This window comes from Aspergillus pseudoviridinutans (assembly GCF_018340605.1).
Source record: "Aspergillus pseudoviridinutans IFM 55266 DNA, scaffold_1, whole genome shotgun sequence".
Lineage (NCBI taxonomy): Eukaryota > Fungi > Ascomycota > Eurotiomycetes > Eurotiales > Aspergillaceae > Aspergillus > Aspergillus pseudoviridinutans.
In genome coordinates, this window is record NW_025091281.1 from 3,330,296 (window position 1) to 3,356,983 (window position 26,688).

General features: G+C 49.1%; 9 protein-coding genes across 9 annotated transcripts; 4 read left to right on the top strand and 5 right to left on the bottom strand.

The window, feature by feature from the left end:
- Window positions 1-4,466: 4,466 nt before the first annotated feature.
- On the bottom strand, window positions 4,467-4,989 carry Asppvi_001163 (thiamine-binding protein; the record flags this gene model as incomplete). The annotated part of the gene is made up of 4 exons (XM_043297466.1): window positions 4,467-4,530; window positions 4,590-4,692; window positions 4,749-4,866; window positions 4,924-4,989. The coding sequence occupies 4 exons, from the start codon at window positions 4,987-4,989 to the stop codon at window positions 4,467-4,469; spliced, it is 351 nt and encodes a 116-aa protein (XP_043153401.1).
- Window positions 4,990-5,245: 256 nt separating this feature from the next.
- Window positions 5,246-6,637, bottom strand: Asppvi_001164 (putative pyruvate dehydrogenase E1 component alpha subunit; the record flags this gene model as incomplete). The annotated part of the gene is made up of 4 exons (XM_043297467.1): window positions 5,246-5,745; window positions 5,815-6,269; window positions 6,321-6,454; window positions 6,524-6,637. The coding sequence occupies 4 exons, from the start codon at window positions 6,635-6,637 to the stop codon at window positions 5,246-5,248; spliced, it is 1,203 nt and encodes a 400-aa protein (XP_043153402.1).
- Window positions 6,638-7,468: 831 nt separating this feature from the next.
- On the top strand, window positions 7,469-10,542 carry Asppvi_001165 (putative DNA repair protein Rad4; the record flags this gene model as incomplete). Its single annotated transcript, XM_043297468.1, has 4 exons — window positions 7,469-8,029; window positions 8,100-8,303; window positions 8,355-8,712; window positions 8,762-10,542. The coding sequence occupies 4 exons, from the start codon at window positions 7,469-7,471 to the stop codon at window positions 10,540-10,542; spliced, it is 2,904 nt and encodes a 967-aa protein (XP_043153403.1).
- A 324-nt stretch (window positions 10,543-10,866) lies between these two features.
- On the top strand, window positions 10,867-12,837 carry Asppvi_001166 (uncharacterized protein; the record flags this gene model as incomplete). The annotated part of the gene is made up of 1 exon (XM_043297469.1): window positions 10,867-12,837. One exon carries the CDS (start codon window positions 10,867-10,869, stop codon window positions 12,835-12,837), a length of 1,971 nt encoding a protein of 656 aa, XP_043153404.1.
- Window positions 12,838-13,153: 316 nt separating this feature from the next.
- On the top strand, window positions 13,154-14,430 carry Asppvi_001167 (BSD domain-containing protein; the record flags this gene model as incomplete). The annotated part of the gene is made up of 2 exons (XM_043297470.1): window positions 13,154-14,069; window positions 14,132-14,430. The coding sequence occupies 2 exons, from the start codon at window positions 13,154-13,156 to the stop codon at window positions 14,428-14,430; spliced, it is 1,215 nt and encodes a 404-aa protein (XP_043153405.1).
- Window positions 14,431-14,817: 387 nt separating this feature from the next.
- Asppvi_001168 (RanGTP-binding protein) lies at window positions 14,818-17,072 on the bottom strand (the record flags this gene model as incomplete). Its single annotated transcript, XM_043297471.1, has 6 exons — window positions 14,818-16,564; window positions 16,622-16,656; window positions 16,715-16,783; window positions 16,848-16,905; window positions 16,967-16,998; window positions 17,052-17,072. The coding sequence occupies 6 exons, from the start codon at window positions 17,070-17,072 to the stop codon at window positions 14,818-14,820; spliced, it is 1,962 nt and encodes a 653-aa protein (XP_043153406.1).
- Window positions 17,073-17,572: 500 nt separating this feature from the next.
- Window positions 17,573-19,803, top strand: Asppvi_001169 (translation termination factor GTPase eRF3; the record flags this gene model as incomplete). Its single annotated transcript, XM_043297472.1, has 2 exons — window positions 17,573-19,690; window positions 19,747-19,803. The coding sequence occupies 2 exons, from the start codon at window positions 17,573-17,575 to the stop codon at window positions 19,801-19,803; spliced, it is 2,175 nt and encodes a 724-aa protein (XP_043153407.1).
- Window positions 19,804-20,168: 365 nt separating this feature from the next.
- On the bottom strand, window positions 20,169-20,768 carry Asppvi_001170 (pre-rRNA-processing TSR2 family protein; the record flags this gene model as incomplete). The annotated part of the gene is made up of 1 exon (XM_043297473.1): window positions 20,169-20,768. The coding sequence occupies one exon, from the start codon at window positions 20,766-20,768 to the stop codon at window positions 20,169-20,171; it is 600 nt and encodes a 199-aa protein (XP_043153408.1).
- Window positions 20,769-21,736: 968 nt separating this feature from the next.
- Window positions 21,737-26,455, bottom strand: Asppvi_001171 (uncharacterized protein; the record flags this gene model as incomplete). Its single annotated transcript, XM_043297474.1, has 5 exons — window positions 21,737-22,362; window positions 22,418-23,068; window positions 23,119-26,004; window positions 26,072-26,360; window positions 26,414-26,455. 5 exons carry the CDS (start codon window positions 26,453-26,455, stop codon window positions 21,737-21,739), a joined length of 4,494 nt encoding a protein of 1,497 aa, XP_043153409.1.
- Between the last annotated feature and the right edge of the window lie 233 nt (window positions 26,456-26,688).

Consider the following 26,688-nt stretch of genomic DNA (forward strand, 5'->3'; position numbering starts at 1 on the left):
CAAGAAGAAAGAGGATCATAGGGCACATACGTACCTTAGTAGTAGGTAAGACTTAAGTTCATTACCAGATCACCGCAATCTATCAATGTTATTGATGCAAAAATATTAGTAGGCACCATTCCGGCCGTAAAGAGCAATATCATTTCAGCAAGTTGAGAATTACTCAAGAGCTGCCAAGGATGTCCTATCAACCGCATCATTGATAATCGAAATCAAGAGGGCCGATACGCCCCAAAAACATCCCTCACAAATTCCCAACGGCGTGAGAAAGGGGCCATTAGGTCCAGCAGGTGGTGGGGATGTCGCTCCTAGTAATTGCCATTCCACGTAAGCACTGGACACTGAAAAACCCTTTGCGTGGGTTGTTAATAATACTTGAGTAGAGACTTAAACCACTATTTATTATTATTAGTTTTTAGTGAAGCAAGTACCTCTCTAGTGAAGTAAATCAAATACCACTAATTAATCCAGCTCTACCCCTAGCGAATTCCCGCTGTTACAAAGTAACTAAGAATAATATTAATACCAAGATCAGCAAAGCTAAGGTAAGTAGGTAAGACAGCAAGTTAGTTGCAATTTGAAGCACAAACGGAAGATGATCATCAACTAAGACTGTGATCCAATGGCTGCTGGTGCCATTGCGCTGGAATTTCACATCCATGGGTCATTCTCCTATTATCCGAGTGGGCTGAACTCTCCACTGCATCCCTTTCTGCATGCTGTCTTGTTTCTATGTAATCCGCGCTGCGTCAGCGTTAGCAGGTTTACACTCAAGTAGCTGCATCACATTTAATCTGATTACCTTCTAGAGCACAGTGCAGATTACTTTTTACCATACCGTTCGATTATTGCAGGATACCACAGAACACCTGACACCGAGTGTTTTACTGTTTTGTCCATGAACGGAGTTTACCGCTGATCTATCCAGTCTGTCGGAACCCTTGACCCACTCCAACTGTCCAGCATCGGCGGGACATGAATTAACCTACTCCGTATTGTAAACATCGCCCGTCCCACCCTTCCATCTTGATTCGACGCCGACAGGCTGCTCTGCTTGCCGCTCTGGGCGAACTACATGATTCCAAATTCTCGTTAGCCAACTGAACAGAACTCTGGGACTGTTCGTTTTCGGTGGTAGCGAAGGCCAATTGGTGGAACCGAATACCTTGTCGATTAGTATTTGTTAAGTACGGACTGCGGTGTAGGTCAAGCTATTTATTATTCATTATGCATACTCCGTATTCTAGCATTATGAGGAGATGCGGAAGAGAAAGACGTTTTCTGTAGTATTCGCATGTCCTTTTTATTATGAGAAAACCTACATCAGAGGGGAAAGGCAACCATGCTCGTCATAATACGTTGGTTCAGAACTCAGGATCCAAAAAGGGGACCCAAAAGTACTCCGCACGCACATCTGATCGCCTCTCGCCCCGCGGGTAAGTGCACTTCTACCTGTGTCTTCTCCGTTCTCTGTCCAAAATTTTAGATCGACACCAACGGGGAGGAGTATTAGCCTAAGAACGGATATTTTTAATACTAAGCGTTACACGATCCCTGAGGTCAGAAATCGAAGAGATGACTTTCACACTACAGTGACGGCATTTGCAAACCATTGGCTATCGTTTTAAATCAAAACAGAGAGCTGCTTCGCTTAAGAAGCATGACACTGGCGATGCTCACTCTATGATCCCATTGTAGGAGCAGACTGAATGATGAACCTACGCCACAAAGATGGGGTTGATGAGAGGTTGAATCGCCACAGAGCTTTTGTTTGCCGAGTCGTGACCAGTACTTACATATTCCGTCAAATGGGCATTTATCTCCGATAGTACTGGGACTGGGCCTTGAGAGGGCGAGACAGTGGATCTAACCGTATTCTTATCGTTGGCCTGATTTTGAAGGATCAGGTTGTTATCATGGTATATGCTGCCAGTCTTGCAGTAGTAGGAAGTATCTACCTCGTTTGTTTCTTCAGAAGACAGCGAAAACAGGCAGATGCATCTTAGTTTCCTTTCATTGGCTTGTATCAATCAGGCTGCCTGGCTCAGTGGCTCCTTTGTCAGACCCACAGAGTTCAAGCAAACTTGTGTATGGACTGTACTGTCTACCTTACTATGGTCGACAAGGAAAGTACGCAGACAGTTTTATATGACGGGACTCAAGCATTATTAGGAGGCATAACCAGATTCAGATAGTGATGGCCTTCAAACTTCGAAGGATGTACCACTGAAAATGAGTCAGCCCAATGGTGTTTCTTGATAGCAAGGAATGATATCACGTATTTTTGTCCTCTTCGGTTGCTACTGGTATTCTCGTTGCCGTCGCGCTGAAACGGTACCCCCTGTCCGTTGATCAGAAGACTGGTTTATTGATGTAATCCACCAGCCACTGGCCACTGGCCAGGTGGTCATACTATAATCGTAGCCTAGGTAGTCGGACGACTGACAGGTTACACGGGGAGACCACTGCAAATTGCAAGGCTATCATACTGGGATAAGGACGGTGGCTGGGAAAAACGAAGTGGGAACTGAACGAGAATGGATCTCGCCTGTGATGGAGGCCAGGACGAGACGCCTCGCTGCCCACTCAGCTGGCAGTACTTGAATTACTGTGGAGGTAGGATGACTACTTTTGAGAAATCGGACTAGTCCCAAGTACGTAGATGGCTAGCACCAGCTACTTACACACGGTTCGGGTTTGAGATTTCCCAGGAGGCCCCCGTCTAGCCTCTGCCTCCGCTGAACTTTACCTAGGCATCAGTGCATTCATCAATCTCGCTCTTTTCTGATCCTTGATGGCTAAAGTTGACATGCTCAAGATCTTGCTGCCTTAACATCCTTCGATCGGCCCAAGTCAGGTCACCTCAGCTGTCTTTTCACTTTACATCGGCCCGTAATCAATCACTCAATTCTTCTGGCGTCCCAGATACATGCGAAGAACAATTCTACGAGTGAAAGTGGTATGTCTCTCGAGTTCGCTAGTCTGATCGCATGCAGGACATTTACCCTCTACATAGAGCAAGCACCACTGCTGAAAAAAAGAAAGGGTCCCCAATAATCCCCTGCGACAAAAGCTAGAAAATCATCTTGCACATCATGGTATTCACTGATACAAAGTGTTCATTTTTGGTATTCCCACAATTACGTAGAAACCTCCAGTGGCGCAAAGTGGTGGCTTTTACAGTGTCGGTCAGAGCACACTGCCATGTGTCCAGATTTGTGTAGAAGTAGGATAGAACAAACCGTTTCATGTAAACTGTTCTGAGTTTCCGAGTGATTATCTGACTATTAACAACTTCCATCCATTCTTCTTTAGACGATGAATCCCAGGTGAAGTTGAGTCATCAAGCATCTTCTCGGTTTGAATGCAAGTTATGCAACTGCTATTTCATACCACAGCCTTGGCTTATACCACTTTTAGAAGGAAACCATGCCAGGCACATAGAGACACTCAAAAGCAGTATTCAACCCTCTCGCTTGGTCCTCCATGGACGATGGAGTATTGGAGCAAAACTTCGAAGTCCAAAACAGGGAAAGCCGAGTCCCACCGTGGACCCGATTCGTAACACTTGCCAAACAAGTCGGGATACCAAATGTCTCCAATGAAKGAAGAGCATTGTTGTGACTGAAAAAACGCGGTAATCGAGACAAATCTAGAGGTCCGACATGCTTTCACTAGGTGGACGTCGTATGGGAACTCAGAGAGAGTTGTTAGGGACACTCGCTGGGTTCTATCTGTCGACAGTATTAGATATGATGGCTATAAAAGCGATATTTGCGAAGGAAAGGAGCCAGCTCAGGTCATTGCAGGTACTCAGACAGCTGCCAGTGATAGACAGATAGAAGTGATTGAGCTTGCAAGACCCTGTAGGCCACAAGACAAGGGATGTTCACAAACACTCAAGGTAGTCGTAGCGTCAAGGCGCTTTTGTTGATTTTCCGCAAGTAGACCATTCATGATTCCATCTGCTACCTCGACGCTTGGAGTTTGCTGCGAACAGTACCCTACCTTAGGTATTCACTTCCTGAAAGAAGTGCAAGACTAACGAATCGGCCCCATTGTTCAGCATTCTCATCATTAATTGACTGTGAKAGACTATCTGACCCTATTTAGTACTAAACCAGTGCCCGAGGATCCTTGGTTTTATGTCCTCAACAAACCTCCGACATGTTTCCTATTACCTTAACCTGCTCTCTAGACGTTGGATGGCTCCAAATGGCAAAGTGCCATCGGTCTCAGCTTCAGCTCATTACCTCCTAGGCACCAGATCTACAATCAACACCTGACGAGTACCTGCAACTAAGGTCATATTCTCTGATGGATAAAACGCGTTCATCAACTGCCATTTAACTCACTTCGCCAAAGCTAAGATGCCTACTATCAAAGGTAGATTCCCAGGTTCAGTACTGTGGTACGCTACCAAGGCTTGTCGACTATCCATCCACCCTCCAACGCGTTTCTATGAATCAAGCTGACAGGATTCTCTGCACAGATACAAGATTACCTTCCATCGGCTGAACCTTGTCCGTCCTACAAAACAATGAGCCTTTATAGTCCGTGTATTCGACACGAAATTCGAATAAACGTACCTGGTCGAGATACGAATATCCGTCTGAATCCTGGGGACGCCTTCCTGATGAATCAAGGTGTGGGCGAAACCAATCACCTGAACGACTTGATCCCACGACCCCTCTGTGTATTAGGTTTTTAGCTGCGAGTTCACAAGCTGAAATAAAATTGATACCTACCAATTGTTGTTCCTGTGGGATTCATTTGGTACTTGAGACCTGTCTGCTGACTGGCCTCCGTCAACAACCGCTGGATATCCGCGATCTGCTGAGAGAAAGAAGCGTTCTGAGTTCCAATCTATAGGGGAGGATCAGCTGAGGAGCTGGACGAGTATGTGGCCTAGACTACACAGACTGGAATCAGAGAGAAGTCGGCAGTGCACCGTGCCGGAGTCGCGAGAGCTGGGTAGTTGAACGACATGACTCTGAGAAATGGCTATTTGGACTGTGATTCTCCTGAAAGAGGGTGAAGTTTTTTTTGAGGTAGTTATGAATTTGGACCGCAGTTTATAAGGTCAGAATAGACCGCTACACAGATCATGGTGACGTCTGAACAAGAAGCATCCATTACGTCTCGAGAGCAGATTTGACTTTACGCGGTGATTTCGCAGCAACAGCACCCTTGGGTCGCTCGCTTTCCAAGGTGAGTGACAACTTCTGATTCGCATACATCTAACCTAATAGTGCGTCTCGTCCACCGTACGTCCTCGGTACTGATCAGGCTCACTCCCACGGACGTAAACATCTTGAAACAAAACATCCAGTCTCGGCTCAGGTTCCGGCATCTTCTCAGCTTCTGCCACCTCTTGATTTACCTTTTGTTTCACATTCTTATCGATTGTTTTTGCTTCGTCCTCCGTGATGACGCCCCACTCTATCAGCTTCCCCCGAAAGTTCGAAACTGGGTCACTCGCACGCTCCGCCTTTAACTCTTCGCGAGTCCGGTATGCGACTCCTGGATCACTCATTGAGTGCCCGGCGTACCGATATGTCACATACTCATAGACCAAGGGCCCATTTCCAGCTCTAATGAACTCTCTGCCGTGTTTTACTGCTGCCATTACTGCGAGGACGTCCATACCGTTCACTCTTAACCCAGGTATGTATAAACCACGTTTATAAAAATCAGTCATTGCAGACGCTCTTTCAGCAGAGGTTCCCATGCCGTACTTGTTATCTAGATACCTGTTAGCAGAAGACGGGCCGAGCACGGTGACTTAGGCACCAGGTGTCTAGAAGAACTGACTCTCGCACCCGAACAAAACAGGCAGGTTCCACAATTTCGCCATGTTGAAAGCCTCATGGACTTGACCTTGGTTTGCTGCTCCGTCACCGTACACATCAATTGTGACATTATCCCTGTCATTGTACTGCTGAGCAAAGGCTATTCCAGCGCCGACTGGTACATGAGCTCCCACGATGCCATTACCCCCAAAGAAGCCCTCACAGAACATGTGCATAGAGCCTCCTTTGCCGTGGGATATGCCATCTTGCCGTCCAAGTAGTTCGCCAATAATCGACTTGATACTCCCCCCTCGCATAAATGTGAATCCATGAGAGCGGTATGCAGTGATTAATTTATCCTCTTTGCTGATGCCATATTCAATGCCAACAGCGACTGCCTCTTGGCCAGTTGACAAATGACAAAATCCTCGAATCTTCTTTTGCTTGTAAAGATTGTCAGCAGCTAGTTCCATTCGTCTGTGAATTGGTCAGCTATAGAGCATCAATAGTCCTAAAGGCATGTTTCACCTTATCGTAAGCATGTCTTGGTACATGTTCTTGAGCTGCCCTTTTGTGGTTCCTACTGTGTATGGCGGATGGTCAAAATGATACGTCTCGAAGCTGTCTTCCGGTATAGGGACATCAAAGGGCTTGTCATCTTCCTTTCATGAGCTTTAGCGCTCGCCTCATTCAAACGATTCGATTGGACTTCAGCACAAGGCGCCGCTTACAGTAGGTACGTTTCGCACATTGACAGCTTGTGCCAGGAAGCGACGTTTTGCGCAGAATAGCTTCGAGCTAACCCAAGGTAATGACTCCTTGAGTCTCGAGCTTCTTGAAAGCATGGCGGCTAATTAATGCTTCAGTCTAGAGAAAGTGAGTTGCTTAGTGGTATCTAAGCGGACACGACAAGTGCAGAGTAGACACCTTATTGCCATGAGCTCGGAATGGAAGATCTCATAGCAACATAAAATAGCGAAAGGTTGGATTTCTCGACAAATGATGTGGCACGACAGCTTCAGTGACGCAATCCTGAACTCAGAGCTCGCTTTCCTCCGACAGCAGCTACATAGAGGTAGTAAGCTCTGGGAAAGCCTACATGCCGATATAACTCTGTACGGTTGCCCTTCGGCTGGGACCCATGGTGTCGAGATCATTCATGATCAACAGGTACCTGAATACCCATCGCGGACGGTTTTTTCCGCAAATTCCATACGTCTTTTTGTTGCTTTTCACTATGTAGCAGTTACATAATCGCATTGAAGTTTCGCAAGCGGGAAAGCCTTTCTGGATTATCAAAGAAATCACACCTCCGACACTCTATTAAGAACCTGTGATTGCAAACCTCAAGATGCATAGTTGGAGATAGCGAGCTAAATATTGCCTAATTTGGACATCCAACGATTCGGTATGGATCAACAATCTTCCGATATGACGCATATTGCCATTCTGGGATTCCGCGTCTGACTCTGCCCATGGAACTCGCTCTAGCAATATCAAGCCTATAGATGCTTTCAATTTCAGTCACGGAGAGGTGATGCTAGGTAATGGGTCGAACAACCTTCGTCGCCCAAGAAGCGCAGTAACACGATATATGTGACTCTGGCAGCGCTTATAGATCTGCGAGGCCAGATATAGATATTGCTTCATGCTGCTGCTCAAAAATTTCCGGCATCATGCGCCGTGCACCTCCTGGCCGCTCGGCGAGGGGCCGAATCTCTCGCGGTCAAGCCAATGGGGGCGAGGAAGAAGATGAAATACCCGAAGTCTACCGGGAAATGCTCGCTGAAGCAGAACTGCGGAGTCCAGATGTCTCGGAAGCGGACCGTCCTATCAAGAAACGAAAGGTTGGAACTCAGAGAGCTACCACTTCTGATGTTGCTTCTGTACCCCAAGTACCACTGCCAATGGAAGATCAAGGCCAAGCCAGCCGGCAGGTACAGACGGTCTATGACGAGCCCACGTCAGAGGAATCCGATATGGAATGGGAAGAAGTTGACCTTCAACAAGCTCCAGCCCAGTCGATTCAGATAGCTCCAGTAACAAGGGGTGATAATGAACCTCTCCAGATTACTCTCGACAATCATGAAGGAAAGAGACGGAAAGTAGTCTCAAGGCAAAAGCCACTCACCGCTGCCGAGAAAAAGCTCCGATTAGATATACACAAAGTTCATGTACTCTGTCTCCTGCGCCATGTGCAAATACGGAATCTATGGTGTAATGACGATGAACTACAGGTACGCAACCAAACGCCTAGCATGAATGGTACCCTCTCCTTGGTCCGCTCGATTTTAACATGCAATTTAGAGTTTTCTCAAGAGGATGTTACCCAAGCAAGTGATAGCCATGTTAAATCCAGCAGAGGACAAACCACAGTACAGCCGGTCTACGACCTTTGTTGATGGGCTGAATCAAGCCAGTGAGGCATTTAGCAGGAGGTTCAGAGTGAATAGACCGGGCTTGAAGCGAGCTCATTGGGTGGATGATCCTGAAAAGTTGAAGCAAAAAGTGGTATGTGTTCAAAGCTCCACGCAGTAGCCACCGCTCCTCACATCACTGTAGGAGTCTATTATGCCCGACGCAGAAGTCTTTTTGTCAAAAGAAGACTTTTGCAAGCAGGCTAGGACGATGCAGGGCTCTCGTGACTTTGGTGCTCAGTTGTTCTGTGCTCTTCTACGCTCCGCAGCTGTTGAAGCGAGGCTGGTCTGCTCACTCCAGCCTTTGCCCTTTTCTGGGACAACGAAGAACATGACGCCGAACAAATCAGATTCACAGTATATTGTATTATCGTCCGATGACCATGACACGTCAGCAGATGATCAACAGACGTCTGGCTTTTCACCGACACCGGCGTCGAGATCTCGAAGACTTGGACGACCACAATTCACCCCAGCACGTTCACAAAAGACCTCTATTCCAGGTAACGTATCTACGAATATCTGGCTTGTCTAATTACTGACTTCTCAAAGGTCCAGTATTTACCGCTCGAGCCTCGCCTTACCCGGTATTTTGGGTGGAAGCATTCAACGAAGCTGTCCAAAAATGGGTCCCCGTCGACCCACTGGTTACCAAAACGATTGCAAAACCATCTAAGTTTGAACCGCCCTTCAGTGACTCATCAAACTGCATGAGTTATGTAGTCAGCTTTGAAGAGGATGCGTCCGCAAGAGACGTTACCAGGCGCTATGCAAAAGCATTTAATGCGAAAACACGCAAACTCCGTGTTGAATCTACCAAAGATGGAGAGATATGGTGGGCAAGGACGATGCGCTTTTATGAAAAGCCATTTTTTGAGGACAGAGACGAGGTGGAAATTAGCGAGTTGACAGCGAAAACTGCTGCCGAGCCTATGCCGCGAAATGTGCAAGACTTTAAGGACCACCCAATATACGCGATTGAGCGGCAGCTTCGGCGGAATGAAGTCGTTTTTCCCAAACGCGTCATTGGTCAAGTCAGTCTTGGGAAGTCGGGGTCGAAAGATCAGGTGTTGGTGCCGGTGTACCGCCGTAGCGATGTTCATGTTGTCCGCAGTGCGGACAAATGGTATCGCTTGGGACGAGACATCAAAATCGGCGAACAACCTTTGAAACGTATTCGCGTCAACAGAAACAAGGATGTTGGTTTCAGCGAAGATGAGCACGACGATGAAAGCGGCATGGAGATTCCTCTGTATGCATATTTTCAAACGGAGGTCTACACGCCGCCGCCTGTTGTGCAGGGGAAGGTACCTAAAAACTCTTACGGGAACCTGGATGTCTATGTGCCAAGTATGGTTCCTCCTGGGGGCGTTCACATAAAGCATCCTCAAGCTGCCCATGCAGCCAGGGTCCTTGGTATTGATTATGCAGATGCAGTTACAGGCTTTGATTTCAAAGGCCGACATGGAACTGCTATTTTTCAAGGGGTTATTGTTGCCAGCGAGTGTCAGGAGGCGCTTGAAGAGGTTTTGGATTACCTCGAAGACGAGAGAAGACAAGCTGAGTCCGAGGAAAAATCAAGAGAGATGTTACGGTTGTGGAAGCATTTTCTTCTAAAACTGCGAATTGCAGAAAGGGTCAGAAGCTATGCCATTGAAGGAGAAGAGAGCGCTGGTGAAATCTCTGAAAACTACGAGGATCCAGAGGAAGCCGGTGGCGGATTTATTCCCGAACCAGAGCAGGAAATGGCCGACACAGGACAGTTTTCGACTTATCAACGATCAACCGAACAAGAGCCTCGAGGACATACATACAATGAAGCATCGACAAATAATGGAGTCCTCGGAGATGAACCCCACCGTGGTGGACTCAAATCTGACGAGAGTGCCAGCCACATAGAAGCAATCTCTGTGAATCCTTCCGCAAAGGACATTCCCAAGCCATCAAGACGTCCTCGTTATAGCCTTATCGTCGTTTCTAATAAGAATGCAGACAGCAATGAGAACGGCACATCCCAACGGCAACCCCAACAGCAGCAACAAAATTCTCCTGAGATTGTGGAGCTTGACCCAGCGGCAGAAGCTGAGAGTGTTAAGAGCTCTGGGGAGACTGGCCCTGCAGGCTCATCGGAAGCTCCCATCATGGTCGACTCTTCAACAACAGGCGGCTCCAAATCAGCTAGTGTTGAGATACTGTCGCGGGCAGCATCGCAAATCCAGTCGCGAACTCCCACGCCAGAGGAAATAGACGAGACATCTGGAGTTGATGACAATGGGTCATTGTTGTCTCATGATCCTGAAGATGAGGATGCGATTCCAGAGTGGCTAGTATGAGCTCGTCTGATTTTGGATCTTTAGTTCATGATTATGTGTACCTCCATGTACAGGCAGTTTGTCAATAGATACCCTATTACTGTAGAGCTGACAGATAGTCTGAATTATTACTATAATTACCTAGACGAGTGTTGCCTAGAACTGGATATATGAGTGCACAGACCACTATCGGTGTCATATGGGATCAGACGCGTCAACGACGCGAACCGCCGATAAGAAAGCTTCATGCATTGTGACCCATCCGCAGCCGCAACTCTACTCTGGACTTATGGTCTTATTTCGTTTTTAGTTCCTCAAATACTGATATAGCTTCTTCGATCTGCGATGAGACAAGGTGACAGGCCAAGTACAAACGCAAAATCTGCCCAGGAACAATTTCGAACGCCGAACAAGCCTCCTATATCAAGTTCTTCCACCACCTCTAGTACGCGAAAAGGAACGACAACATCAAAAAAGCACAGTGACACTCCAATATCCTCAGCCTCAGCGTCTAAGCCTTGGAAAGGAAGCTTGCTCTCCAGCGATCAACCAACTCTTACACAGATTGATTTTGTGACACCGAGGATACAGAACGCCGAATCCGATGATGATGACAATCTCGATTACATCAATAATGCCGCTCCAGATATTAACCCGAATAGTCGCCAGGTGATCGAGTTAGATGACAATTCCGATGATGATGCTAGTTATCAACCAACGTCATATATACGGGCACGGCGTACCGGGGACACCGAAAGAAGATCAAATGCTGCGCCCAATGCATCGGGTCTGAGAAGGAGTACAGGTCAAGCTGGTTCAGCCGAAAAGCGGTTCGGAAGAAAGAGTATCGAAAGCGTCAAGAGCAGCAAGAAGAAGACGGAGAAGCAGCAAAAGGACAAGACACTCACTCAGATGGATTACGTGCGGCGTTACCTGAAGATCGAGCCCGATGATGAAGTGAAGCTGGAGTATACCTATATCACTCCGAAGAAGAATGATAGCCAGAGAGTCGAAGGAAAACTCACTCGTGGGCTTGAGTCTGCGCCCACTGAGGATGCCGCAGCCCAAGAATCCTTAAGCTCGAGCAAGAAGAGGAAACTGGAGGCTGAGGACGATATGAAAGGAGTCTTGTCCGGTACGTCGACACCGGAAAAGAAAGTCTTGAAAGGAAGCCCGAAGACGCCGCGGAAACCATGGAAATCTGAAATACCTTCCTCTCAGTCACCCGAAAGTCCTGGGGTTGCGATTATTTCATCGTCACAGTTTCGAAACGCTACTCGATCACCTCCCAACCTTGATTTATCGACCAAGCCCACTTCTACCATCAAAGAAGAATCGCCTAGTTTGAACCAGACAAATATAAGCGCCATGCATGTGTCAATGCCTGAATGTCAATTGCCGCCTACCATGATACCCGATTTTGAATCTCCGTCCGAGCTGGCTGTTGATAACGAAACGAATTTTGATGTTGAAGAGACACAATCGGATTCAGCAAAAGGACCGTCTGCTTCAGGGTCCGAGTTGGAGAAGAAACCGGAACCTGACAAACCTCCACCGAGTACGGAGAGAACAGTGGTATATGAAACGGACGCCGAAACGGACTACAGTGATGATGAGCCGATAGTGGCTGGGCCGAATGACGAGCCGAATGCGATACCATTTGAGGATGAAGACGACGAGGGTGAAGACAGATCACCATTCAGTGACTCCCAAGACCTCCCTCCACCTATATCACATCCTGGCTTGGAAGTTGAGCCTGGGCCTTTACATTCTGAAACCAATCTGTCATCCGAGGCATCAATCTTATATCAAAGACGACAGCCTGCCACTCAATTCCCACTAGAACCCATACCTACGCTGAGTACCCAGAAGTTGGCGGAGCTTTTCCCACAGGAATCCAGCATTCAGCGAACCATGACTGAGACATCGTGCACTAAGTCGTCCGCTCACAAGGTTCAGGCATTATCTGATCCCTCCTTGCAGACGCAGACGCAGAGCCAGACTCAAGACCTGGACAAATATTCGACGGAGATGATCCCGGAATCCTCGCCTGTCACACGGCACGGAGACTGCACGAGTACGGGTGATGCTATACTCCCTCAAAAGCGGGCTCAGAGCGTGGTACAGGTCGAATCTTCACAAATAGTGGATCGCCTCAAAAGGCAGGCTGATCCAGATGAAGATTCTCGTCCTAGGGGTATGCTGTCCCGCAGCCAACTTCTCACCTCCAGCGTCATGGAGAGTGTTCCTGTGCCTGGTTTCTGGATGGGCAGTCAGGACAGTGTTGGAGAACCCTACAGCTTGACAGATACATAGTACATTGCTTAATGTGACGAATTACGAAATGCACACATACATTCATGATCAGTCTGGTATCTATAACTTGTTCTTGATTCTCTTCGTAGTAGTAAATATCCTCAAGTGTTTCAAGGTGGAACCCTCAGTGGGGCATCTCATGATTGTTCGGTCCGTCGTACGCCCCGAAGGCCCGGACGGAAGCGCTATGCAGATCCACCAGCAACAAGCAGCTACCGCAACTCCTCCGCAACCGTCATCGAGGACGGTCTCTTTCAAATCATTTCAGCAGAACTGATCGCCTCTTTTATTGCGATATTGACTCGCCAAGAAAGCCATGGATATCGCATACGATCATATTCAAGAGGAGATCTTCTCCACCAATGAGTCATCGAAGAAAGAAGGCTCACAAGACGACTCCAAAACCAACGTCGACCTCAACACCGAACTGCAAGAGACATTCCGCGCCTTTTCCGCGAGCCCCTGGGGATTAAAGATTGGTGGGCTGTGGGATAATGTCCGCAAACAAGGCGAGAGTTACTACGAAGGAGCCAGGCAAGAGTACGCCGCGGCCAGCGAGGAGGCCGCCAAGGGCCTATCGGACTTGAAAGAGACTATCGTTGGACGCACGCGAGGTCTGTCGCTAAGTACAGCTTTTGCTTCTGGGTCGTCGGAGAGAAGTAAGGATGAGACACCGACGCCAACTGCTTCCCGAGAGGGAGAAAGTCAGGAACAGGGGCCCAGCGACGCGGGCGAAAGCGAAGGTTTCCTCTCCCGATTCAAAGCAGAGGCTGCAAGACGACTGAAGGAGATCGAGAAGGCTGAGGAAGCTGCGGATGAAGCGATCCTGCGCTTTGGTATGACTATTGGTCAAAAGCTGCGGGATGCGGTCAGCATTTTGCCGCCCGACGCGGAGTCGTCAAACAAAATCCTTTTCGAGAGTAAAGATGCCGAGGGGAAAAGAGTTATTCATGCGACCCGATTTGAGGCGCAGCTGCATGTTATCCATTCCAACATAGAGAGCTTCACCAAGGACCCTGTCAGTGACAAGTGGGCCTCGTTCAAGGAGGAGTTCAACGTAGACAACAAGACCGAGGCGATCGCCGCAGATTTGGAGAAGTACCCCGAGCTGCGATCAGCCATGGAAAAGCTTGTTCCTGAGCAGGTCGACTATGCAACCTTCTGGTCTCGGTACTATTTCCTCCGCCTCGTGATCGAGACCGAAGAGCAGAAGCGCAAGGAACTTCTTAAAGGTTTGTCGTTGGTCATCCCACCTTGCTTTTTTACCGAAATTCCTGACAAGAAATCATTGCAGGCGCCAATGTGGATGAGGAGGAGGAGGTTGCTTGGGACGACGACTCCGAGGATGACACCGACTCTCCCTCTACTCCTCAGGTCAAGACAAATAATACAACCCAGATTCCCACTGTTGACAAGAGTAAGCTGCTCAAACCTGACGAGCCCCGGCGCTCAAACGACCAACAGTCTCAACCGGACAGTGAATCCAGCTATGATCTCGTCAGTGGCACCACCAGTCGTGCGCCTGGCAGCCCGAAGGAGAAGAGCCCAACGACTGCGGCCAAAGACGACGACAGCGACGAAGACTGGGAATGAGCAGCTGATACACATCGCCTTGGTTATGTTCTCCATTGATGTCTTACCCCTTGTTCTCAATAGCGTCTGTTTTCCAGCTCTTTTGGGCCCACCGTCCAGGTGTTTTGAGAAGAGTTATGGCGTTTGTCTTTGATACTCCCTGGTGTTATGGGTTTTCTTTGCTTTCAATTTAGCTCTTAGCGGTTATCTGTTGATATCAATCACTTTACTTGCTTCCCCTATTATCTGGGCATCTCGTATGCTTCACCATTGGCACGGAAATGATTGTCCATAGCTATTAATATATCTACCAATTTATTCGCTGCCCTTACGAGCGCATGTTTTAACATTCTCTATTCGCTACATTTGCATGACATCCTCATAATCGTATATTAATCATGATGTTTCTCAAGCCCCGCGCCCAGTATCTTCTACTGGAGTCGATCGTCTGGAAAGAGGAGAACCTCTACTTGACGCTTCATCGGCGAGAACCGAGGAGCCCCGCATCGCACTTTGTCGCCTTGTGTCAGGCTTAGTTGAACCTGCGCGCCGGGATTGCAGCGGCGTTTCTGGCGTATTTTCGCGGGAGCGCAAATGGTATCCCGGATACCGGTCAGTCGGCGTGTAGGGATACTCGCTTCCCTCGCGAGAATAACCGACTGGAGGCCCATCAGAAGCCCAGCCATACTGATAATCTTCGCCTCTTCGCTTGACAGGACTTTCGTCGTAAGGATCCCAGCCAACCCTGCGTCTCGCGTCGGCGCGGAGACGTTGGCGATGTTGCTCGTCACCACCGGCGCCAGTAGTGGATGATTCCTCTAGGAAAAAGTTGAGAAGTTCGTCGCTAATAGAGAGGTGGGACTGTTGCTGGAACTGTTGTAATGACATCAAGCGGAGAAGTGTCTCGAGAAGGGAGAGGGAGGTTCGGATGTTGTTGAAGAGGGGGTTCGAGACGGTCGTTGTGGCGGGGGGTTGTGAAGAGGTTGGGGTTCCTTGCCGGGACCTGTCGTCCTTCGCATCAAGAGATAGCTTTGCCATCATCTGTGGATCTATGGAGTCCACCCTATCTGGCGCCCCCGCTTCGGATTCAGTGTCCGAAGACTCATCTTCGTTATAGACTTCGAATGCTATCCATTCAGGATCCAGATCTTTCGGCAAGCGCCAGTGTTCTGGGATAGAGTTCTCGTTGTAACTCTGATTCAATGGATCTCTAGCATTCGACCCATTCAACTGAGCATCCAGCTGCGCCTGGATTTCGTCAGTTTCCTCCTCATCCTGTTCTTCTTGAGCATAAATTGAATCTGTTTCGTCGCGCTCGAGCATACGCCGCGGAGGGATAGCATTTATATCTCTTTTCAATAGCAGCACCGGGTTGTTGACTTCGCCTTCTGTATTGATATTTAAGACTTTGCTCGTATCCGCGTAGAAGATCTTCGATATCTGGTGGATCGGGAGTATTTCCCGCATCCCAGCTAGGCGGATTCCTTCGTAGGGCTCCGGCTGTGGCTCATCTTCATCATACGAATGCACTCTTCCGTCGTCCAAATCTTCAATGATCAACATTTGGTAGTGGTATTCATCTATTCGTGCCTCAGCCGGAAGTTTAGCTCGCCAAGTCGGAGCTGATGTATTGGACGTAAGATCCATTGGCACACGCCGAAGTTTCACGCGTGCCTTGTGGATAACCTCCTTCCACGTGGCTTCTCGAATGCCCTCTTCGTCCTGGGGCCGAACGTGACCCGCGAAGAGCATGTATATCGATAAGGTAAAGGTAGGGCCAATTTGGATAGCTTGCGCGGGAGACATCCAATACTGAGTGTCACCGGCAGTAAGGAAAGTACTGGCTTGCAGCAACCTGGATGGCGACACCGTCGCTGGAAGATTGGTTGATAGTCTGGCCCCCGATGTGGTAATGGCCAAGTTCATCAGCGGAACTGCATCCTCAATTCGTGTCAGAAGCCTCTTGATGTCTCTGACGATGAGCTTGATCTCTGCATCATTACGTGAGCGGTCTCTGGGAGACTTTGCGCCTTTTCGTAGCAACTCCTCGGAGGCAGCTGCGTTTGCTAATCGCTGCCCGAGGGCTTGCATATCCAATCGAAGTGTTTTCGTGAGCGAAACCGCAGACTCTAAAGACGTGTTGCCTCTAGCAGCGCTAAAAATGACACCGCGGTTAGCTGATCTACATTCACAATTCATCTAACTGGCATACATCAACTCAATCATATCAATGGCCGGCGAGATAACCTGGTCACCACGTAAGTATGAGGTACAAAGAACCCAACACATGAATTAGAGGACGGACTTGGATTTTGCTTTGCAACCTCTGCTGCAGAGCGAGGAGCTCTTCTCTTTCTTCAGTGTTCTCGACATTCTGAACGAGAAGTACGTGAGTTTTGATCATACTATTGACTGCCGTCAGGCGTGCTACTGCTCACCTTGAGCAGACGAGACGATTGTCGTAGCGCATAGTTGGCAGTTATGGCTATCCCTGAGCTAAAGAATCTACAGTCAGGACATGCTCTGTCAGTCCGCTTCAGGAACGATCAGTCCATACCGAATGGCATAGTTCATTGCCTGCTGGGTGAGCTACCAAGGTGTCAACATCGAACTCTGTCACGCAAAAGACAAGTCTGGCATACCCTGGTCAGAAAGACGTCCATCTTGCTTGACAGCCAAAGCGGCAGCTGTACTCGTGGTGGAGTTGGCCACTCTCAACTTCTTATTCGCTATGAAGCACAACTAAAAGAAAGCCAATCTAGATGTCAGCTGGGATGTGTGGCCCCTGAAGGCAAAGGCTTATCGATAACAAGCCACCCAGCGTGGCTCCACCGCATGAATGACTCATGAAAGTCAGATATTTCTGTCAATTTCTAGTCTCCAGCAAAAGTTATTTCGCCTAGGACTCTTTTTCCCTCAGCAGATTGTTATGAAAGAGAACACCCCACCATGTTGGCGGGGAGAAGACCCAAACAAACAGTGCAAACTCATAGACGCAGTAGACGCGACAGGCGCCAAGGTGGGGAAACAATGCTGAGTCATCGGGTGCAAAATCAATACTCCCAAAAAGCGCCCCTCACTTTGACGGCGTCGTCCTTGTAACCTCACCTATCCCTCGCTCTCCTCAGCTTCCTTGTGGTTGTCCTTCTCACGAGATCCCAAGATGGCCAATCAGACCCCCGATTCCTGGGAAGATGAGCTCTCGAAGCAGACCGAGGGCGTAAACCTGAATGCCCACGCACAATATCGCCCTCAGGCACAAGCGCCCTCATTCCAGCCTGGGGCTGCCTCTTTCCAGCCTGGTGCGGCCTCGTTTGTCCCCGGCCAAACATACCAGCAGTACGGCGGCGGATACCCACAGTATGGTCAGTACGGTGGTTACCCCGCTTACGACCAGCAGCAGCAAGGCTATGGACAATATGGGGCCTACGCCCAGCAACCTGGTGGCTATAACCAGATCTACAACAACCAGTATGGTGGCTACAACCAGCAGCAGCAGCAGCAGCAATACACTCAGCAGCCTCGTCAAGCGGCACCGGTAGCTACTCAAGCACCTACAGCTCCTCCTCAGCCTGCCCAAACCGCTCCCAAGCCCGCCTCGACCGCCTCGACCGCATCCGCCGCTCCAGTTCTGTCTATTGGTGGTGCTAGCAGCTCTTCTGCTGCCCCCAAAACCAAGGTTCTTTCTATTGGAACTCCCTCTCCCGCGTCGAACACCCCATCGGGCACAACGACTCCAGGAGATACTATTGGATCTGCCGCCGCCGACGCGGCCGCCAAGGTGACGGCTACTAAGGCTATTGAGAAGACAGAAAAGAAGGCAGATCAGAAGGCAGCTGCCAGTGGCAAATCGTCGCCTGCCCCTTCTGCTTCCGGACGGTCGAGCCCCGGCAGATCCAGCCCATCTCGGGGTGAAGGCGGCAAGACTGGTCGGGATGCCAATGCTGTTGCCTTGGAGCAGCAGGCAGATGTGGACGAAGATACCTTGAAGGAGATTTATGGTGAGAAGAAGGAGCACGTTAACATTGTTTTCATCGGACACGTCGATGCTGGAAAGTCTACCCTCGGCGGATCCATTCTGTACGTTACTGGCAACGTCGATGAGCGGACACTGGAGAAGTACAAGAGGGATGCAAAGGAGGCTGGTCGAGAGACCTGGTATCTTTCATGGGCTCTTGATTTGACCAACGAAGAACGAGCTAAGGGAAAAACTGTCGAGGTCGGCCGTGCCCACTTCAAGCTTACCGTGCAGTCTCCCGACGGTCCGGTGGAGAGACACTTCTCCATCCTCGATGCTCCTGGTCACAAATCCTATGTCCACCACATGATTGGTGGTGCCTCTCAAGCCGATGTCGGTGTGCTTGTCATCTCTGCTCGTAAGGGTGAATACGAGACTGGTTTCGAGAAGGGTGGTCAGACTCGCGAGCACGCTCTGCTGGCCCGAAACACTGGTGTCAAGAAGCTGATTGTTGCCGTCAACAAGATGGATGACCCGACGGTCGAATGGAGCAAGGCTCGTTTCGATGAGTGTACAGTTAAGGTCTCCAAATTCTTGGAGGCTCTCGGTTACAAGAAGGACGATCTTACCTTCATGCCCATTTCCGCCCAGCAGACTACGGGTATTAAGGATCGTGTTCCCAAGGAACTTGCACCATGGTACGATGGACCATCTCTCCTGGAGTATCTTGCTGAAATGAAGACTCCCGAACGCAACATTAACGCCCCCTTCATGATGCCCGTGAGCACGAAGTACCGTGATATGGGAACGATGGTTGAGGGTCGTATCGAAGCTGGTGTTATCAAGAAGAACGCCACCTGCATCATGATGCCTAATCGCACTAAGGTCGAAATTGCTGCTCTCTATGGTGAGACTGAGGACGAAATTCCCACTGGAACCTGTGGTGATCAAGTCCGTATGCGTCTCAGAGGCGTGGAAGAAGAAGACCTCCTCCCTGGATTTGTGCTTTGCTCTCCCAAGCGACTAGTGCACTGCGTTTCCGCTTTTGAGGCTAAGATCCGTATCCTTGAGCTCAAGAACATCCTTACCGCTGGGTACAACTGTGTCATGCACGTCCACTCGGCCGTTGAAGAAGTCACTTTCGCAGCACTCCTGCATAAGTGCGAGCCCGGCACAGGACGCAAGAGCAAGCGCCCACCACCATTCGCTAGCAAGGGTCAGACCATTATCGCTCGTCTTGAGGTCATCAGCAGCGCAGGTGCCGTTTGTGTTGAACGTTTCGAGGATTACAGTCAAATGGGACGTTTCACTCTAAGAGACCAGGTAAGCGATGTTTTCCACCTTTTATCCTTGGCCCACATCACTAACATTTACGCTAGGGACAAACCATTGCCATTGGTATGATTACCAAACTCATCCTTAACGAAGACAACTAAGTGCACAAATCTCGAATACCCCGACTTTTCCCAAGCCAGATTTCTTCGAGTGTAGGGTAGTGCACGACCTTTCTTGGCTCGAGAACCAAGAGATAGGGGGCGGAGGCTTGCTGTTGATATCCCTATGGTGCCCTACCTCGGTTGATGATGATGAATCTTTCTTCTTGTCATTTTCGTATAGAACTTATTGCTCTCTGAGACCATTGGAGATGATAAAAGTGATTGGAATCTTATATTATCTCCAGCTATTTCTCATCTGCTGGGTAGGTGTCGTAAGTCGTAATGTCAACTCATGCCCGATGTCTATCCTAGGACATTATACTGCCAAACTACAAAAGACCAAGCGTATCAACAACGTAATTTGATCACCTCCTCTTCTTCCCAACGACCTTAGTAAAACCGTCCTCGTCGACTTCAGGCTCAACCCGCTCCCTAGGCGCTCGTACCAAAGCAGGAGCCTCACCCATATCGACATCCTCGTCGTCCTCATCCTCATCCTCCTCGTCATCGGTGTCCTCATCATCCTCAGCCTCGACCCGCTTGAAAGCCGCCGCCACATTATTCCCCTTCTGCTGAGCTTTCTTCTGCCACGTCTCCCACAGCTCCTGCACAAAGCCAAACTCCCCCCTCGCCGTCTGCTCCCGGATCGCCATGATTTGCGCCGCAACAGGTGCCGCACTTTCATCATCTACCACAACATCAAATTCATCGTTCATCACCTGGATCAGAACGTCTTCAAGGTCCAGGGCGTCTGTCTCGGGCCGCTCATTGATCATGTCCGATATGGCGCCACAGAGCCAGTCGCGCTTGTCGGATGATGTTGGGCCGCCCCAGTTCGATTGTACGGCCATGGTCAGCGCTGGCCAGTTGTTGATTGTGAGGGTGATGCCCAGATCGAGGTAGGCGGCGGCGGTGGTGGGCTGCTCTGCTTGGCTCAGGTTCGACGAGGACGCTGGTTGGGCCATTGTGGGTTGTAATGCGGGCGAATCGACGTTGCGGCTGCGCTTGTAATGGTTCCTTGTTTGTGGGAACTGAGTTCTCGATTGTTGATGGTGGGATTTCGTGCGGGGGGGAAACTGATCGTGTTTGTAGTCTGGGGAAGCGATTCGAGAGGGAATTTGGATATTTCTTTGCGTGATTCGATTTAATCAAAAAGAGCGACACTAGCCAGTGATATTGCGGCTTTTTTCTGGCTGAGAATGATCAAATCACACGAATCGATTGTATTGGCATGGAGCTTGAAACTCTCAAAATTTTCGAAATAGTCCGAGATGATAAGAATCAGGTGATCTTATCGGCTCTCTGCATCCATATCTTGCATCGACTCAGAAGTCAGACACTCAGATGAGCCAAAAAAAGGAGCAGGGTTTTCACTGAATTTTATTTGTTCCCTGCAAGTAGGTCAAAGGTATTTAGATTCGTCTGAAATGGCGATCAAATCTGTATCTTCGAGAGTGGGAAATTCCTTCGATGAGACCCAGACGATATACATCTTCGTGATACGGCGTCTTGCCGCGCATATCAACCAGCTATTTTATGCTCATCTTTATAGATGATGAGTCACTGGAGAGCTCATTGGTGTACATGGCCAGAGCCATTAATAGACAGCTGAGGAGATGCTCAGTAGGCTCGAACATGAGACAAAGAGGATAAAGGTAGAATGAAATTCGAAGTCCTCTTTCAGCGGGTAAGAGAACAAGGACAAGGGAATCCAACGTATTTACAGCGAAGTGTTCAAGTGCTAGAAACAGAGATTAAGGAAGAAGGAGAGTCATTCAAGTAAAGAAGGAAATCATTCTCGCACAGTGGTATATCCCGCCTTGTCTGAGCCATCATGAGAATCAGTTATGTACAGAGAAAAGGCCAGCCAAAACACAAGCCCTGAACGCCGTTTATATACCCTAATGCGCCGCTAAATATTCGACCAGTAGTCTCACAGAATGTAGCTCAATAGTTCCTGCGCCCTAACCGCTGTCGCAATATGCCATGGAAAGGTATTTTGCTGCACAGTTCGCGTACCCCTGGCCCGTGCGAGAGTGGCGAGGTCGCGATACCTAGCGATGATATCTCTGAGAAGATTTTCATATGAAGAAGCAGGTTTTTGCGAATAGATTAGGTTCACGTTCATTGCAAATGCGCCGTCGGCGTCAGTCGGACCCTTGCGGCGGAGAAGATACCCGCTTGCTAACGCAGGTCGATAATCCGTTAGATGTGGCGAACTGTTCAGACAATGTGAAAGTATGACGCCCCATGATTCGTCGCAGGTGTCTGTAAGCAGACACTCAGACTCGGCGTCAGGCGGAATATCCGTAGGTGTAGGGGCATTTCCACCGCTTGGGGGAGTCGGTGCGGTACCAGATTGTTCAGGAGAAAAAGCATTCCCACTAGGATTAGGTGTCGCTACAGGCGTAGATGAGATCTGGGGGTTGAAGACACTCATGGGTAATGGCTGAGGTGGAGGTTCAAGGTAGAGATCAGGTGTGGTATTCGCATAGAGGATGGTCAAGTCTGAAAGGAACGGCTTCGTCATATTATATTGCTCAACCAGGCTCGTCCACGCTGAAGAAAGTTAGCGACGCCCGCGTCGGCGCTATGAAAACGGTCAGAAACTCACTATCGACTTCATCTTGGTCCACGGGCTCAGTGTTGACGATGATGATTTTCCATCGCGCCTGAGTCTTCTCCATGATGATTTTAGTTGCTGCCCAGATCTCGTTTCGTACTTCCAGAATATTTCTGGCGGCGTTTGAGTTCTGGAAGCGCAAGCAGTAAGACATGGTTCGCTGTAAAGTACCTGTGTTATCGGTCCATGATACGGATACCCAACGTTGGTCATAACTTCTTGAGTACGCGATGTGAAGACTTTTCGCTTCCTGAAGAGGTGATGATCTGTCCGGCGCAAGCTTGAAATTAATGGTCTTCGGGACCGGCTCTGCAATCAACATTGGCGGAGCACAGTTAAGCAGATAGGGCTGCAGACTTTTCGGTGGACATCGACTATAGACCTCTAGGGCCAAGCTTAAATATTGAGCTTGCGGTGGCACGACTAGAGATTCAGTCGACATGATGAAACGGAATGGGACAATCTGCAAGACGAGCTCATTTGCTTGGCCAGCTTGCTGCTTTTCAACTTCATCAACATATTTCTGAAACAAACCCCAGAAAGCAGAGCAAATGTCCGCTAGGGCTGCAGCGTGGCTGAATGGATTGATTATGTAGACGACAACAGTATCCTTCGTAGGCGGGCTTTTAAGAAGAGCCGTCACTAAAGGGGGATTAGACTGTGAATCATTTTCAGCTTAGCTCTTCACATACCTAGCTTGTCGCATATCGACTTCAGTGATTGCATTATATAGTGGTAGTTAAATTCGCCAGGCGCGCCGATGTTCCAAGAACACATCCCACGGTCGAAGCCAGTCGACCTGCTGGCTCGCGTATGTTGACCAAGGTTGCAGCTCGAATACAACAGGCCTAGCCGCTCAAGAAAATCACTGGCCGCTTCAGCTGCGATCTGAGGGTGGATACAATAAGCGGAGATGTCTTTTGACCCGTAGGCAGGTTCCAAGCCGAAAGTCTCCCAAAATGAAATTGCGGGTGGCAGAACTTCCAGATAATCTTTACCGCGACGAACACGCAAATGCGGCGGGGAGAGCTTCGACATCGAACTTTTTCCATTTTCCTTGCGCTGGGAGGACTGACGAGACATGGCAGCTGTTGACGGAGGAGAAAGGACACTGTTCTCCTGCAGAGACACGAAGCCATTCAAGTCAAGTCTCTCAATCTCACCCATGAAGGCTGTATCCTCGAGAAATGTTCGCAGAGAGTATGCTTTACTCTCAAATTCTGAGACGCCCAAGATGCCATCGACCTTGTGGTCAAGGCAGGACTGCGTGACTTGATCGACCAAGAGCTGGGCAACCTGAATTTGAACATCCTTGCGAACGAGCACAGGGGAAAGCTGCTTTTGAGTCGCGGAGAAATAACCTGTCATAGACCAATCGGAAAAGGTGGAAAGGAAATTGCCCAAAAAAACTAGATCGTCGGTCCTGGAGGTAGAGATCGACTGTTCAGATCTCGCCAAAGGCTTCTCCTGCGGTAGGTTCACCGAACTCCCCGAATAAGACCGAGCACGCTTTCTTTTGCGAGTAATAAATGTGGCAACAGACGCATCGCTGTTAGAAAGGTTCCCATCAGTGTCATCACTCGTGTCGCTAGTCGAGTCGAAATCGGAGTCTGAAGGTATAGGTTGATCCAAATCACTTGCTGGACTTCTGGGTTTATCGATGCTCCTTGCAGGGCCGTGAGGATTCTTTGTTCGCGCATTGCGGCGGGGGAGGCCGATTGTTGGGATATCACCAGTAGTACTGCTGGGGACCGTATGATTGTTCACCACGGCGCCAGTGACCCTAAATTTGCCTTCTGCTCCATACTTCTGGTCCCAGTTCAGTATATTCTCCTTGAAAGCAACAGGGTTGTAATGGCCCTGCAAGTGCCCTTTTTTGACAGACAATTGATTGTCTTCGCTTGGCCCTGCAAAAAGCGTTTTCTTTACCTCGATAGGACTGAGCGGGGGGCTGATTGTTTGGTTATCTTCATTGATAGGCGAAGACATATGAGTGCTGGCGGACAAAGGGACATCTGCAGGCTGAGAATCTGACATTTTCTCTTCCGGGTGGGCGAGAATTGTGTCGACCTGCTCTGTCATGTCTCTTTGTCCGGGAAGATTATCAGCTAAAGTTTGTTCAAGAGGGAGAGGTTGTGGTTTCGACTCTTCGGCATCAATAGCAATTTCAGATGTTTCTTGAGCACCAGCATCCATTTCGTTCACATCTCCGTTTAAATTGTTGAATTCAGGGTCATCAAAGAAGCTGAAATCGGCGTCAGTAATCCCTTTGGATCCAAAGTCCCTGTGGCTCATTTCCCCGAAAAGATCATCATCATCATTAGTGTCATATAGTCCGGATCCAACAATGAGTCCAGGAGATGGACCAAAACTCATAAGCACATCATGATCGGAGCGCTCTCTGGCGGATGCCCCTTCCTTAATTTTTACTTTGGCCGAGGTCCGATTCGTGAGATGTCTAGAATCTAGATCTTCGGCCGCGGCGTCCGAGGCAGGTGGTGCATTCGGTCCCACAGGGAAAGCTCCGTCTGGCGGGGTCGGATACACCAGACTTGAAGCCTGAAGGTCAGGGTACTCTGCAGCTCGGGAAAGGCTCTCTATGCCTTCTGGAAGGTCTGATCGGGATAGAGGAGTTCCTTGGTCTCTCGTTTCTGGTTCGGGACGGGACGCGGGCTTCGACTCCGTCTCCCCGTGCTCCAGTTGACCCATCCTGAACCATTTCTCTGCAAATCCCAATGGTTCGTCGACGACGGGAAAAGTAGCATCGATTCCGAGAAATGGTTCCAAAGATGTTGGTTTCTTTCTTGTGAAGCAGTACCTGGCCGGCCATAGAATTCGCTTCAGAGGAAGTACAGAGGCGCCTTCTTCGTTTTGTCGCCAGGTCTCTCCAGCTAACCTTGAGTAAAAGGGTTCCCAGACTTCAACTTCAACCCAGGGTTCTTCTTCAGAGGAGACCAGCGGCAAACCATAATTTCCGAGCCACTCTATCACAAGTGCTTTCMATTCCTCGAGGTTTGACGTGCTTGGAGGATTGGCCATTGTGTGTCCAGAAGAAGCATTCTGAAAATCTGAATGGGTTGCGACCAGTCTTGCAATTGATCCGCTCGGGGATAGCCATAAATCCCATCCTGGGTGGGCATTGTGGATCCCTACAGAGGTATCATAAGGCCCACAGAGTCGTAAAATGCCAGGTTGGGAAATCGTTTGCAAGGATACAGTCAACTTTCCGACCGATGTAAGCTGAATTTGTAACGTAGTAAGGGAGGGGACTGCAGCAGGGTTATCATTATCAATTCTCGGATTGTCATAGTAATCTTCTGCAACGACAGTGAACAAGGTCCGTGATCCGAGGGGAATGGCATTGTTGCATCGAATCAACTGTAGGCTTAGTGCACCAGTGACAGCGGAAATAAAAGATGCGTAAATCGCAGCTGAGCTACCATGGCCATCCATTCGTCTTGCTGGGTTGGGGCCATTCTGGCGTCTTTGCACTCCTTGTGAATTCGTGGCTGCGTTGACTGGTTCCGCGGAGAGGTTCTTCACCAGCTCCTTTGAAGTCACACTTCCGGAAGCCGAGACTAGCAAGGGATCAGCATAGAAGCTTATAAGGGGGGCGAGGAGAAGGTAATGGGCCAAGAAACGAACCTTTGAGGGTAGCCGAACCCACGAAAAGCTTGCTTGGATCATCGCTCGTCCCATTTGAGCACAAAGGGCCTAGGCTCTCGAAATCGGGGGTCGCAGAGAATACCCATAGGCCAAGCCGTCTAGGATAGCTTGATACTAGGCAATCAAGGTTCCTCAGTCGAAGTTCGAGGTCCTTGAGGCGACTAAGATGCTTAAGAATAGTGAAGCCATTAGTTGGCGAATCGCCCGATAACGTGGCGATGTTGGGCTCTTCCGTATAGATCCTCCAGTATATGTTGGAGAACCCATCCTGCAAGGCTATATTAGCAAGTTGTCCATATGTCAGCTGCAAGGTGTGCGTACAATGACGCGAATGTTTGTGATGGACCCTCCAGGAAAATCCATGATTTAGTCGTAATGGCTTCTCTTATAAGTGGCCAAGGAAACATCCGTTGCTGGGTTTGGAATCATTTCCAGAGAGATTAGGGTAGAAAATCATGTATGAATGAGCAACCCATAGCACATGGATCTTAATCACAGGAATCAGCAAACAGACCAGCTTTCTGATGCCATTGCTTCACAAGGCATAAGTGTACCGGAAAGGGTTCGGCAACAAATTCTATTAATGGCATCAAAAG